General features: G+C 36.9%; 3 protein-coding genes across 5 annotated transcripts; 2 read left to right on the forward strand and 1 right to left on the reverse strand.

The window, feature by feature from the left end:
• The first annotated feature begins 1,279 nt into the window (after positions 1–1,279).
• Positions 1,280–4,985, forward strand: LOC121755895 (3-hydroxyisobutyryl-CoA hydrolase-like protein 5). Of its 2 annotated transcripts, XM_042151330.1 has the most exons (16): positions 1,280–1,427; positions 2,282–2,358; positions 2,448–2,531; positions 2,615–2,683; positions 2,783–2,846; positions 2,926–2,999; positions 3,082–3,165; positions 3,235–3,319; positions 3,432–3,517; positions 3,672–3,793; positions 3,882–3,942; positions 4,009–4,107; positions 4,194–4,295; positions 4,383–4,424; positions 4,506–4,612; positions 4,684–4,985. In XM_042151330.1, the coding sequence occupies exons 2-16, from the start codon at positions 2,326–2,328 to the stop codon at positions 4,727–4,729; spliced, it is 1,158 nt and encodes a 385-aa protein (XP_042007264.1). In that variant the 5' UTR covers positions 1,280–1,427; positions 2,282–2,325; the 3' UTR covers positions 4,730–4,985. The 2 variants fall into 2 exon arrangements, with proteins under 2 accessions (XP_042007264.1, XP_042007265.1); XM_042151331.1 differs by lacking the exon at positions 3,082–3,165.
• Positions 4,986–6,740: 1,755 nt separating this feature from the next.
• Positions 6,741–9,383, forward strand: LOC121755623 (probable WRKY transcription factor 69). 2 transcript variants are annotated; one of them, XM_042150942.1, is made up of 3 exons: positions 6,741–7,098; positions 7,194–7,337; positions 8,716–9,383. In XM_042150942.1, the coding sequence occupies exons 1-3, from the start codon at positions 6,977–6,979 to the stop codon at positions 9,248–9,250; spliced, it is 801 nt and encodes a 266-aa protein (XP_042006876.1). In that variant the 5' UTR covers positions 6,741–6,976; the 3' UTR covers positions 9,251–9,383. The 2 variants fall into 2 exon arrangements, with proteins under 2 accessions (XP_042006876.1, XP_042006875.1); XM_042150941.1 differs by having other exon boundaries at positions 6,745–7,098; positions 7,191–7,337.
• A 275-nt stretch (positions 9,384–9,658) lies between these two features.
• LOC121755625 (ras-related protein YPT3-like) lies at positions 9,659–12,442 on the reverse strand. Its single transcript, XM_042150943.1, has 2 exons — positions 12,079–12,442; positions 9,659–10,364 (listed from the first exon to the last, which is right to left on the reverse strand). Exons 1-2 carry the CDS (start codon positions 12,297–12,299, stop codon positions 9,932–9,934), a joined length of 654 nt encoding a protein of 217 aa, XP_042006877.1. The 5' UTR covers positions 12,300–12,442; the 3' UTR covers positions 9,659–9,931.
• Positions 12,443–13,079: the final 637 nt, after the last annotated feature.

Genomic DNA, 13,079 nt, shown 5'->3' on the forward strand with positions numbered 1-13,079 from the left:
TGCAACATGAGGTTTAATAAAAGTAATTGATTTATTATATAAGAGAAAATATTTTCAAGTTGTAGTGGACACAAGTGGATTTATTTTATTTTATATCGAGGATAATATGTTGTGAGGTTGTATTTGTAAATTGTGAGGTTGTATTTGTATTTTTTTTTCGAGATGTCCTAACTCAGTTGGGTTATTTCTTTTTGTGACAAAAAACGAAACATTAAATCAATTTCTTTTTATTCGCTTTCCTATTTTATTCTCTTTATCTTTCTCATTTTATTATTTCTTCTTATTTTATCTTTATTTATTCTACTTCTGAATTTATATGTCTAAAAGAAATTCTTCAACTAAATTGAGATGTAAAAGTAATATTACTAACTTTTATTGACATACAAAAATATACTTTTTCCATTCCGGCTTTAATTGAGGTGGTTCTTTTGGTACAAGAATTAAGAAAAGGTTCTCTACTTTTTATTTCTTTTTCATTCGAATTTGCGAGAAGAAAAAGTGGGTGTGAACGTGTTATATGGAGTTGTAACTGAAATATATCTCAATTTGACGTGGATGAATTTTGTTTTATTAGTATTTTATTTGAAGGGGTGGTTTAAATTATGAACAATTATTCATTGATATTAATTCCAATGTATATTTAGTATCTAAGTGGACCAGAGAAGATCCCGGGCTGGTTTTATGATTAATTTGATATTGGGCCTTTTCTAAGAGTCCAACATCTTTATGAAATTAACGATATTAACAATAAGAAAGTAAGAGAATGATGTTCACGTTATTGTATCATTATTTATTTTATTTCATTTTATACATTTAGTTTTATATACATATGAAAATTTATTATTAATAATATTAATTACTATAAATTTAAATAAATCATTAAAAGAATGTATTAAACTTTAATTTTCATGTAATTTGAAAATTATTTATATCAATAATGTTTAAAAAAAGTATATATAAAAATAAAATAAATAAGTACCCATATAGTCGAAGGGGTCCGTTATAATGTTAATTTTTCTTAAATTGTCAACTTGCTAGCACATCAACGCAGTGTATTAAAAATGTTAACGCAATGTATTAAAAATATTAAAATGTTGTGTTGACATTTTAATAGTATAATCGTGTTAACATTTTTAATACACCGCAATAACAATTTAGCAGAATTAACTTAAAATGTTACCAATGGATCACATTTCTATAGTCGAAAACAGAGCAATATTTATCAAGAGTATATATATATAAGAGGTAGTAGGTAGGAAAAGGAAAATAGGAAGAAAACATTCACTCACCAAACTTTGAAGCTGAGACCACTAAAATCCCAACTACCACACTCCTATTCTTAACTTTATGATCACAACAGCTTCTCCTCAATTCGACTAAACAAATTGTTCAAAGAGAGCCGTGGCAGATTTTGCCTTTTTAACTCTGTGAGTGATTTTTCCCTGAAATTATCATTTTTTTTCTTGATTCTCTACTAGTTTCTTGATTCTTGACACATTTAGCTGTTAAAGATTCAATCTTGATATACTCATTTTTCACATTCGACTGATTGAACTTTTTTTTTTGACTGATGAATTATTTTTAAAATTGATGCCATTGCTTGAGCAGTTCATGGTTGGGAAGATATTAGACATAAGGGATAATGAATTCATTATGTTTTATGTTTGTCTCATGTTTATTGGTTGGACTGTGATTGTGAAGGATGGAGATAGCTGGGGGTTTTTCACAGTTATAGTTAGATATCTGATTGATTAAATTGATTGAAATTAGGAAGGATGCTGTCTCTTTTTTATTGTGCTTGAAGTATGTAAGGATAAAATTTAATAAATATCAATCTTCTGATTGTTTGGTATGAACTATGTTCCTGATTTGTGTAAGATTGTCCATCTATTGATAGTTGTTTTTGTTTCCATGGCATTGTTTAGCTTGTTGCTAGTCCTGTTTATTGAGAGGAAATAGCTCTCTATGATACATGTGTTCCTTGCGCGTAGATGTCAGTGAAGAATATTAGAATGGCGTAGCAAGACTCGTAATTTGCTTTTTCTTGTGTTATGGGTACTAATTTCCCAACCGATCCTTAGAACATATTGAAGCTATGCCACATGATTGTTCTTCAGTCTTTCTTGGATTTATACTGCATTGTACAGCCCGAAAACGTGGTCTAATGTCACTCTATGCTATATGTGTTTTGTAGTTTACTGTCTTTGTTATACACATATATGCTTACATATACCCTCGATTTGTGAATTCTGCTTGGGCTTAAACCGTCTAAAAACTGTAGGTGTTTCCTCTCTTATCTTGTTGAGTAAAGCCGGTATAATTTCAATGGCACAAGTGGCTGTGAATCCAGATGAAGAGGTACTCTAGTCTCTTACATTGCACACTATTCTCTTCTTTCAGTAATTACCGAGATTAGTTAACTGTTGCTATCTGAATTTCTTGCTTAGGTCGTTCTAGGTGAGGAAGTCGGCCATGTAAGAGTGATTACCTTGAACCAGCCTCGACGATTGAATGTTATTTCATTTGAAGTGGTAACTTAAGGAAATCAATCCTCAAATTCCTGTTTTTTTCATTTGAATGCTTTCCTAAAAAAAGTTCCGATAAATTGGACTAGGTTGAGTTGCTGGCGAGGCTATTGGAGAAGTGGGAGAAAGACGACAACGCAGAACTTATTCTAATCAAGGTCAGTTCATAACCAAAACAGTGGAACTAACTAGTAGTATGAAATAATTTACCTAAAATGACAAGATTTTTAAGCTCAAAGTCTCTCGTATTTATGTAGGGATCTGGCCGAGCTTTCTCAGCTGGCGGGGATCTTAAAATGTTTTATGATGGAAGAATGTCGAGTAAGTGGAAAAACGTTCTTATGCTAGCTTTTTATATATCTGCGGAACTGATAGAAGTTTACCTTTGTTCGTTTTCCAGAGGATCCGAGCCTTGAAGTGGTGTACAGAATGTATTGGCTATGTTACCACATCCATACATATAAGAAAACACAGGTATCGACCGGAACTCCCGACATATCAGTTGAAATTTCAGAATTAATGATAACACTCACTAATTTATTATCGACCGTGTAAGGTTGCTCTAGTTCATGGGATTTCCATGGGTGGAGGTGCATCCTTGATGGTCCCAATGAAGTTCTCCGTTGTCACAGAAAAAACCGTGTATAATCAGTCCTCTTCCATTTACTCAATACTCGTATTTGGACATTGATGATTTCTTTTACGATAGGTTTTTGCAACTCCGGAGGCAAGCATTGGCTTTCATACTGATTGTGGTTTTTCGTACATTCTCTCACACCTCCCCGGGCATCTAGGTGAGTCGAATAATTATGTATGATCGAGAAATTAAATAAATAAATGAAGATCTCTTTTTTTACTCTACATGTTTCTTTCTCAAAGTGTGACTAATTTAATGGAATTGTTTAGGGGAGTTTTTGGGCTTGACTGGGGCTCGGCTGAACGGCGCAGAATTGGTTTCAGCAGGGCTTGCTACTCATATCGTCCCCTCCGAGGTTAGATCATGTTTAACTAACTCCATCGTATAGATGGGAATGTAGGTTGTTAGGAAACTCTTGATTCTCGCGTTGAAACTTGAAAGACGATCTCTAGTCATAGAAATTAGTTATTTCTAATTTTCACAGCATCTGATTCTGTTATGAAACTTAGAAACTCCCGGAGCTACAGAGTCGTTTGATGAGTCTAAACAGTGGTGACGAGCATGCTGTGAAATCTGCAATCGAGGAATTCTCCACGAGTGTTGAGATTGACGAACAGAGTGTCCTGAACAAGTAACGTCTCTCATTCTTCACCTTCGTATAGAAAGTGGACTGGCTGTGTTGAAATTTCCGAGCCTTTATACTTGTGGATTTAACGCAGGAAAGCAATCATCGATGAGTGCTTTGCCAAGGATTCTGTGGAGGAGATCTTAATATCATCTGTGAGTGATTTTAAGAATGTTGGATTTGTATCGTGTAGATTACTTAACAGTACTCCCGTTTCCCAGGAAGCTGAGGCGAGCGAAGAAGGAAATGCCTGGATTGCACCGTTCCTTAAAGGCCTTAAGCGATCATCACCAACAGCATTAAAGATAACACTACAGTCGGTAATGTTTCTCCTAACACTACAGTTGGAAATGCTGCTGTTTTATCTTCTGCTCGTATCCGTGACAGTGGATTCTGTTGTGTTCAGATTCGCGAAGGGAGGAAGCAAACACTGGCTGAGAGCATGAAGAAAGAGTTCAGGATCACAATGAACATTCTTCGAACTGTGATATCCGGTGATGTTTACGAGGTACTTGTGAGATTTCTTTCGATTTCTCGATGATGTCTCAGTTGTCTACTCATTGCTAAATGGCATTTTGCACCATTTCTTTTCAAGGGTATTAGAGCTGTTACCATTGACAAGGACAATGCACCCAAGGCAAGTCTCTCTCTCTCTCTCTTGTCCATTTCACACCAAACTCACTTCTTCCTCTTTTGTCTTATGAAAATGTGCCTGCAGTGGGACCCACCGACCATTGATGCCGTTGAGGCAGAGAAGATCGAGCAGGTATTCCAGCCGTTCGAAGAGGATTTGGAGCTCAAGATTCCAACAGGGGATGAATTCAGGTAACCAAATCCTTATGACTTGACTCGCGGCTTCAACTTCGATTTCATCGCGTCTGTAACTCGATTCGCAGGTGGCACGGAAAATACGAAGATTCGCCGTATGCAGCCTCCAAGTAAAGGAGAGTTTTGCATTTCGAAAAAGAATCCAACTACATAAGAAGATGTATGTTCTTGTTTTGTTTTGTTTGTGTATCAGTACTATCTTGTCTAGCGTACCGAATGTCACCATTGATTAATAATAGCCGGCCCAAATGGGTAGCCCGGTTTCTTATTCGGGCCGGCCCATTGGGTTTGAGCTGAATTGAGATCCCTAGTTGTCTAATATTCTTGGAAATTTATCATTTTATAGTAGGGGACAAACTTTTTTACTCAAGATTATCCATCTGATTATTGGGAATAAATTAGTTTCACTAATAAAATAAATAACATAATCCGTTTGCCGTCCTTCGTAATGCAAACAAATAGTACACACATTTGTGGGTCCAAATACAACTATTGTGTAATATAAAAGGACCAAAAGCCCAACGTCATATGATTGTATTTTAATTAGAGAAAATAATGGTGTAACAAAATTAGCCTATCAACGAATCTTTCTTTGTTGGATTTTTTTATCCTCCTTGTTATGCGACTTGATTTTGGTTTCTCTATAACATTTTATAATGTTGATCATATTCTATGTCATCAATAAATACTATACAATATTGTCACATATCATTGATAGTGAAATAGATATATAAATATTGTTACATATCATTGATAGTGAAATAGATATATAAAGTCAGAGTAGTGATGTAGGGAAATCACTACTTAAATGCATAACTAAAGAACACGAATTTAGTTCACTATAAGAGCTACTAGTTCAATATAGGAAGGAGTGAACCAAAACACATTTACAGTGAACTAAATCCTTCATAGAGTAAATACTTCACTATAATGGTGTTTTGGTTCACTCCTTCCTATAGTGAACTAAATCACTCTTATAGTGAATTAAATCGCCTATATAGTGAACTAGATCATTTTGATCTAATGACTAATATTTATTCTCTAGTTATACACTTAATATTAGTTATACTTTGATCATCTCCCTATAAAGTCTCCTATAGTTGTTACATAGCGATTGATATAATAAAAGGTTGTATAATACCCCACTGTCCCATTTAAAATACCTCATTTTTTAAAATACATTTGTAAAATATAAAAGTAACCCTCTATCCACGTTATTCTCTCTTCACAATATACAAAATAACACTGCAAAAAAAATTCTCCTATTTATTACTCCATTTGTCCAAACTAAGTTGAGTCATATTTCTTTTTGGGATGTCCCTACTAAGTTGAAGCATTTCCTTTTTTGACTAAAAACAAAACATCCGATCATTCTTACTCTATTTTATCACCTATTTTACTATCTCTTTATCCTTTCTATTTTATTTATGTCTCCTACTTTTCAACATAATTTCTTAATCCTCGTACCTAAAAGTTTTGACTCAACTTAGTTGGAACGGATAGAGTACTATTTGACAAGCCACACTTGAGTGTGCTCTGACAAGCTATATGTGTGTGAGTTAGATCATGTCGAATCTATGTGAGACCTGACTTTGACCGGTTTTATTCTTCTTAAAACATTAACTTTTCACTCTATAGATTACACAACACTACATAACATATTGTGTCCAAAGAGAAATCCAAAGAGAAATGTTTGGGTTTAAACAAGAGAGGGAAGAAGTACATAAATTAAGTATAAGTATTAATTCTTGCTATTGTGTTTAGACAAAATCAATTGAGAACTTAATGCAAAACTATTAGTTCAAGTACCTAATTGTTATTCAAGAATTGAACATGTCTTCAATTTAAGCAACCACTCTCAAAAAAATCATTTCTTATAACTCCAATTATTCTCCCCAAATGAATACTAATTAAATTCCAATCTATTTTACAAATCGTCCACTCCTCCCGCATATACAAACTGACCCATTAATATGATATCATGTGACAGCTAACTTTAAACCTAAATTATTGCAATCACTGCATCACATATATTATAAATTTATTGAAACTAATTAAATCCCACAAGAATGTGTCAAGAAATTATTATTTAATTAGTGAATTGGTTTGCACGTCCTTAATAAATTACTCCTCTATGCCAATCTGTCAACGTGACTACTCTCATGTTAAAATCCCTAAGCTCGCAAATTCCACCACCCTACACCAACTCCCTCCGGCCACCTCCTCCGCCTCCGCCACCGCCTCCGGTCAAATTACACACATGCTACAAAACCTCCCTTTTCAAAAGCTAGTCACACATAGTAGTGTTTTTTTTTTTTTGTGTGTATATAAACATATTTTCTATAGTAAAAGTGATTTAAAATGGAGGGTGGATTTGATGATGAACACGATGAGGCCTCCGCCGCCACTCCTCCGCCGGAGAATACAGTTGAATCTCCGGTTTCCGGCGATGAAGAAGCGTATGCACCTTCTCCAAAAAAAAGGTGTGATTTTATAACTTTTTTTTAAATAGTATCAATTGATGGTATGTTTTTCTTTTTTTTCTTGGTATTTAATTAAGTTGGAATTTATGTAGTAGGAGGGGTGCTAATAAAAGAGTAGTGACGGTTCCCATCGGCGGCGGAGACGGCTCCCGGAGCAAAGCGGAGGTGTATCCGCCGCCGGATTCTTGGTCATGGCGGAAATACGGCCAAAAGCCTATAAAGGGATCGCCTTATCCAAGGTAATTAATTATTTATTTATTTATTTTAATTAATGTTATTGTTTTATTATGTGTTTTTTTATATCATAAACCAAAAAAAAATGGATAAAAATGGTGGATTGAAATTAAATGAAAATGGTGTAGCTGCCGGCGGAGGGTGGAGGGTGGAGGGGGGGAGGGGGTAGGTGGTGGTGGTTTTAAATTATTGTAAAGTGAAAAGAGATAAACTACTATTAAAGAAATAGATTATTAGAGGCGGCTATGGAATAATTTAACATTACATTCATTGAATTATTGAATAATGGTTAGTAGTTGGAATTTTTCTAATTAATTTTTGAATCCCACTCGCTTTCATCTTTGCTCCATTTTGGACCATTTCCCACGCTCTTGAGCATAGAAAATATTAAAAAATTAAAGATATAAAAAAGCCACTTGCAATTCATGTGTTGAAAGCTACTTAGCACACACATTTTGATTTCATGGGCTAGTCAAATTGGGAGGATGGCATACCTCCAAAATTTTGAACTTTCAAAGTTCTATTTTTCAATTGAGGATAAAGAATTTGTTCCATTTTTTTTATTGTTATGCCTAATTTATTCATCTATTTTTATTTATTTATCTTTATTTTAATATTAATATCAAGAAAATATAATGTAAATAAATACTAGTACTAAAAAAGTTATCAAAATAGAATAATTTTTGGGAACAACCCAAAGTAGATAAACAATACTATTGGTTGTGGAATACTCCATATGTATGTTAAATTTGAAATTTGTTTTGATTTCAAAAGAAATTGTAATAAAAGTCTGAGAAAAATATCTTCTTGAATCTCAACTGAAATGTCTCTCTCTCGAGCTTACAAAGATATTGAAGATACTAGCTTTTTAAGACTTGTGTTAAATTTTTTATTTTTCCTTAATTTTCCCAATATTGCTGCCGACAACAGCAACAAATATGTATATCACCTTATCCAAATTTATTAATTAGTCTGGTGAAATTTGGTGTGCCATAAAGAATGGTACTATGCTATACACCATAATAGTAATGCCATCTTTTTCATGCAACTTTACCATATATCGAGTAACGATAACACAATAATTCTATGCTTTAATAATGGGGTCTCTTTTTTTGTTTTATATTGTTTTTTATTTCATTTCATCAAAATCGCTCCACTTTGGAATTTTATCAATTCTATTTTCTTTTTAACAATTCAATCTTTTCAACTTATCGATTTTATCTTCATCATCTTGATTTGCATCAATTTTATGAATTGTTTGTAGATTGTATCCAACTTAATTTTTTAAATCAAAATAATAAGTTTATGAATCTGTTTTTTCCCCTCCTCTCTCGTCAAATCCTGGCTCCGCCCCTGATTAACCTGACTCCTTTTGCATGGCAGGGGATATTACAAGTGCAGCAGCTCGAAAGGTTGCCCGGCCAGAAAACAAGTCGAGAGAAGCCGGCTTGATCCCACCACCCTCCTTATCACCTATTCTTGCAATCACAACCATCCTCTCCCCACCACCACCAAGAATCACCACCACCACCACAAACCTCCTTTGCCCATGATGGCAGCTTCATCGGCCGCGAAGACCACAATCTCATCCTCGTCGTCCGACACCGTCAGTCCCCCACCGGTAACCAGCTTCCCTCCCGCGCCCACCTCTAGCCAGCCTGAAGTCGAGCCGTGTCCGACGGACGACGGATTCGTCGAGCTGGCCGGAGAGCTCAGCTGGCTGTGCGACGTGGTGCCCACGACGACCCTCGTGGTGGTCCCCACGTGGGGCGGCGGCCAGGCCGACGTGGAGTTCTCCGTGCCAATCGGGGAAGAGGACAAACTCCTATTCGGAGACCTCGGGGACTTGCCCGAGTCCTCCATGGTGTTTCGACGACATAGGGTGGAAGCACCGTGCTGCGCCGGCGGCACCGGATGAGAGCATAGAACTCAAAACGTGAATAAACACTAATAAAAATTCGCACAAATCTTGGCATCATGCCTTCTTCCTTTTTTCCCCCTTTCCTCACTGTAAAGATATGGAGAAAAATTATTTCATTTGACCTTTTTCATTTTTCTTTCTCCTCTTTTCTACATATAATATCCATTGCCCAAGTTATACAAAAATAGAGATGCTATTGGTTCCGGTTCGTAACCACCGGTTATTGGCGATCGGAAACAAACTACTAGAATCGGAATGCCAATCCCGATTTAACCAGTGAGAAACAGTTACAATTTCAAGACCAGAGCTGTCGGTCCGGTTCAGGTTTAACCCTGCTTCCAACAAAACTCGAAATCGAAGAAACACACAGTAGCAATGAGATGTTGTGACGATTATATGCAATGGTTTTCCATGAAAAATAACCCCAACACAGCACCATTGTCATAAAAATGCATTGTAAAACTGACCCTTGTCTTTGCATTCTAACCAAATAAACTATCATCTCGTCGTGCTTCGATTAATTCTAGTGTTGACGAATATACTCCTTGTATACTCGGGACTTGTGTAGAACGGAAAGTAAAAAAGGGACGATAAGGTATAGAGTAAAGAGATAGAAAGGGACGTCAATAGCAAATGATTCTGAAACAAAAGGTATCCACGATGATAGTTACCGAGCTCCTAGCTTGAGCAGCACCCGAGTTTCTTCCAAGCAGATGAGTCGTCCTTGACATTAATGGTTTGCCCTTTGGATGGAAACGAAGAAGCAGCATCATCGCCACCCTCAACTGCCTTCCTGCTCACGACTCGGTGAATCTCAGCGAGGACTTCAGTGAAGGCACTATCGACGTTGATTGCTTCCAAAGCAGAAGTCTCCATGAAGTAGAGAGACTCCCTCTCAGCTAATTCTCGACCCTCCTCGGTTGAGACAGCTCTCAGATGGCGAAGATCTGATTTGTTGGCAATGAGCATGACCACAATGTTTGGATCAGTGTGACCTCTCAGTTCGTTGAGCCATCTTAAGACGTTCTCGTAAGTGGAGCGCCGGGTAACATCATATACCAGCAGCGCACCAACAGCTCCTCGATAGTAAGCACTAGTGATGGCACGATATCTGTGGAACAATAAACAAAGTGATGAAATCATCATAAAATTCTCTAAATTGCATTAGAAAATACATCGAATCAAACATGACTATACGATTAGCTTCAATGTATAGTGAACGGAATAACAACAAAGAATGCTCTATTTAGCATTGATAACGTAATATGTAAGGGGATACGTGCAATACGAGGTGGAACAAATATCCTCATTTTCCATCAGAGCTAATTAAAAGTCCAGAAATTGTGGGCAGTATGAAAAAATCGATCTTAGCCAAATCACAGACCTCGAAAAAAGGTTTTGCGAAAGAAATCTACTCTAGTTTGACACGAGAAAGTAATATCACAGGCATCAGCAATTCAGTATTAACAAAAAGCAAGATAGTTATCGAATCTTAAAAATGAAATTTAACCATAGTTTTGCTCCAACTATGACACATAAACACAAGCAATAGAGCATGGATCGGTCCACATAAAAGGAGATGCTAATATACTTACAGCTTTGTAAACAAGATTTAGGTGCAACGTGCAAGAAATTCAAATTAACGAAGGATAGACTAATATGAGAAGTGCCACTGACTGAAAAATACAACGATGTCAGACAGTCGAAGACTGGTCACCAATCGTAATGTATGGGTTTCCAGTATTTCCCTATCGAGTGGTGTAAGACCTAAACAACTTCCTCCAAGTGATCTCGTAATACCAGATGCTTGTTGACCCTGACTTAGACGACTTCCAACTCCCACCACTTGATTGTACCCTACAGTAAAGCCACCTAAGCCCCACCAAAATGGATACCATCCCCAACTATGCATACCTAACTCCCTCATCCACGCCTAATACTAACACACACGACTCGATCGTACTCTACAGTGGAGCCACCTAAGCTCCACCAAAATGGATATTATCCTCAATTATGCATATCCAACTCCCACCTCCACGCCTAATACTCACACACACGACTCGATTGTACCCTACAGCGGAGTCACCTAAGCTCTAACAAAATGGATACCATCCTCGATTATGCATATCCAACTCCCACCTCTGTGCCTAAGACTTACACGCACGGCTCGATGGTACCCCACAGTGGAGCCACCTAAGCCCCACCAAATTGATATTATCCTCAATTATGCATATCCAACTCCAACCTCCGTGCCTAATACTCATACACACGACTCGACTGTACCCTACAGCAGAGCCACCTATGCTCCACCAAAATGGATACCATCCTCGATTATGAATATCCAACTCCCACCTCCGAGCCTTAGACTTACACACACGACTCGACTGTACCCTACAGCAGAGCCACCTATGCTCCACCAAAATGGATACCATCCTCGATTATGAATATCCAACTCCCACCTCCGCGCCTAAGACTTACACACACGACTCGATCCCACACACACACACACACACAAATTTCCCCATACATGCCACCTTGTTCTCCAATTCTCCGATTTGTTTCAATTTATCTCAAATTCTCAAAATTTCCCCATATGAAAACACTACAGTACCAGCTGTTGTGTATCAGCAGCAAACTCCTCACAAATACACACACAAACTCCCAATTACAGAAGGTATAAATTGCAATTCTTCATCATCAATCACACATAAAACCAAGCCTACATCTTGCTAAAACCAAACGATCCAAAACAAAATGAAAAATAAAAAACGAATCTTGCTGAAAAGATTAGGGAAAACAGGAAACAAAAAAGAAAAAGGGGAGACCTCTCTTGACCAGCAGTATCCCAAATCTGAGCTTTGATAACTTTACCATCGATATTAAGGCTCTTGGTTGCGAATTCAACCCCGATAGTGGACTTGGACTCGAGATTGAACTCGTTCTTGGTGAATCTCGAGAGGAGATTGGATTTCCCAACACCCGAATCGCCGATTAGCACTAGCTTGAAGAGATAATCGTACTCATCTTCGCCCTTGTAGCCAGCCATCCCTGTTTAATTGCTTGATGATGATTCAATTTCAGAGAATAGGGGTGGGTGGAGTGAAGGGCGAAATGATGGATTTGTTGAAGGGGTGATGGGAGTGGAGATTGTACTTGGAGAGACTGATGTCGGGTTTATTTAGCTAGATTCTTGGATTCATTTTCACAACACCCCTTGATAAAAAATTGTTAAAATTCAATCTTACATATGTAATGTTTTTTTACAAGATAATTTATTGGTTATTGACACCTTAAAGTGTGACAAATTATTAATTATTGGTTATTGACACCTTAAAGTGCAACCTATTTGTCACGACCGCACTTACTAATTTTAACAAGATTTGCTATATCGTGACTTAAGATTAAAGGGAAAAGTGAAATATTTATATGACTAGTAATACTGAAATGTGCATTCATAGGAAACTCAAAGGGTTCATCATAAAGTAAATCAGAGTAGCGATATTGGTGTTTGATTAGCAATGACAAATTCCGAAAATCCTAACATAAAGAGAAATACATCTGCAGCGGAAGTGTTCAAGACAATACATCACGTATGGAGACATAATGTACTGGACATCTTAGGCTAACTTATTATCGCCAATTGCTCACCACCACCTCTCACCCGTTCACGTTCAACCTGCACATTAGAAAAGAAACATGAAGGGCTGAGTACTTGGTATACTCAGTGGGCACAATGCCGAAACATAATTTTCGTAAAAGTTTTGTCAGCCAGTTGAGTGATCTCGAGGTTTTAACTTGAAAATGGCCGAGTCACTAACGTATTTTC

This window comes from Salvia splendens, chromosome 11, assembly GCF_004379255.2.
Source record: "Salvia splendens isolate huo1 chromosome 11, SspV2, whole genome shotgun sequence".
Taxonomy (NCBI): domain Eukaryota; kingdom Viridiplantae; phylum Streptophyta; class Magnoliopsida; order Lamiales; family Lamiaceae; genus Salvia; species Salvia splendens.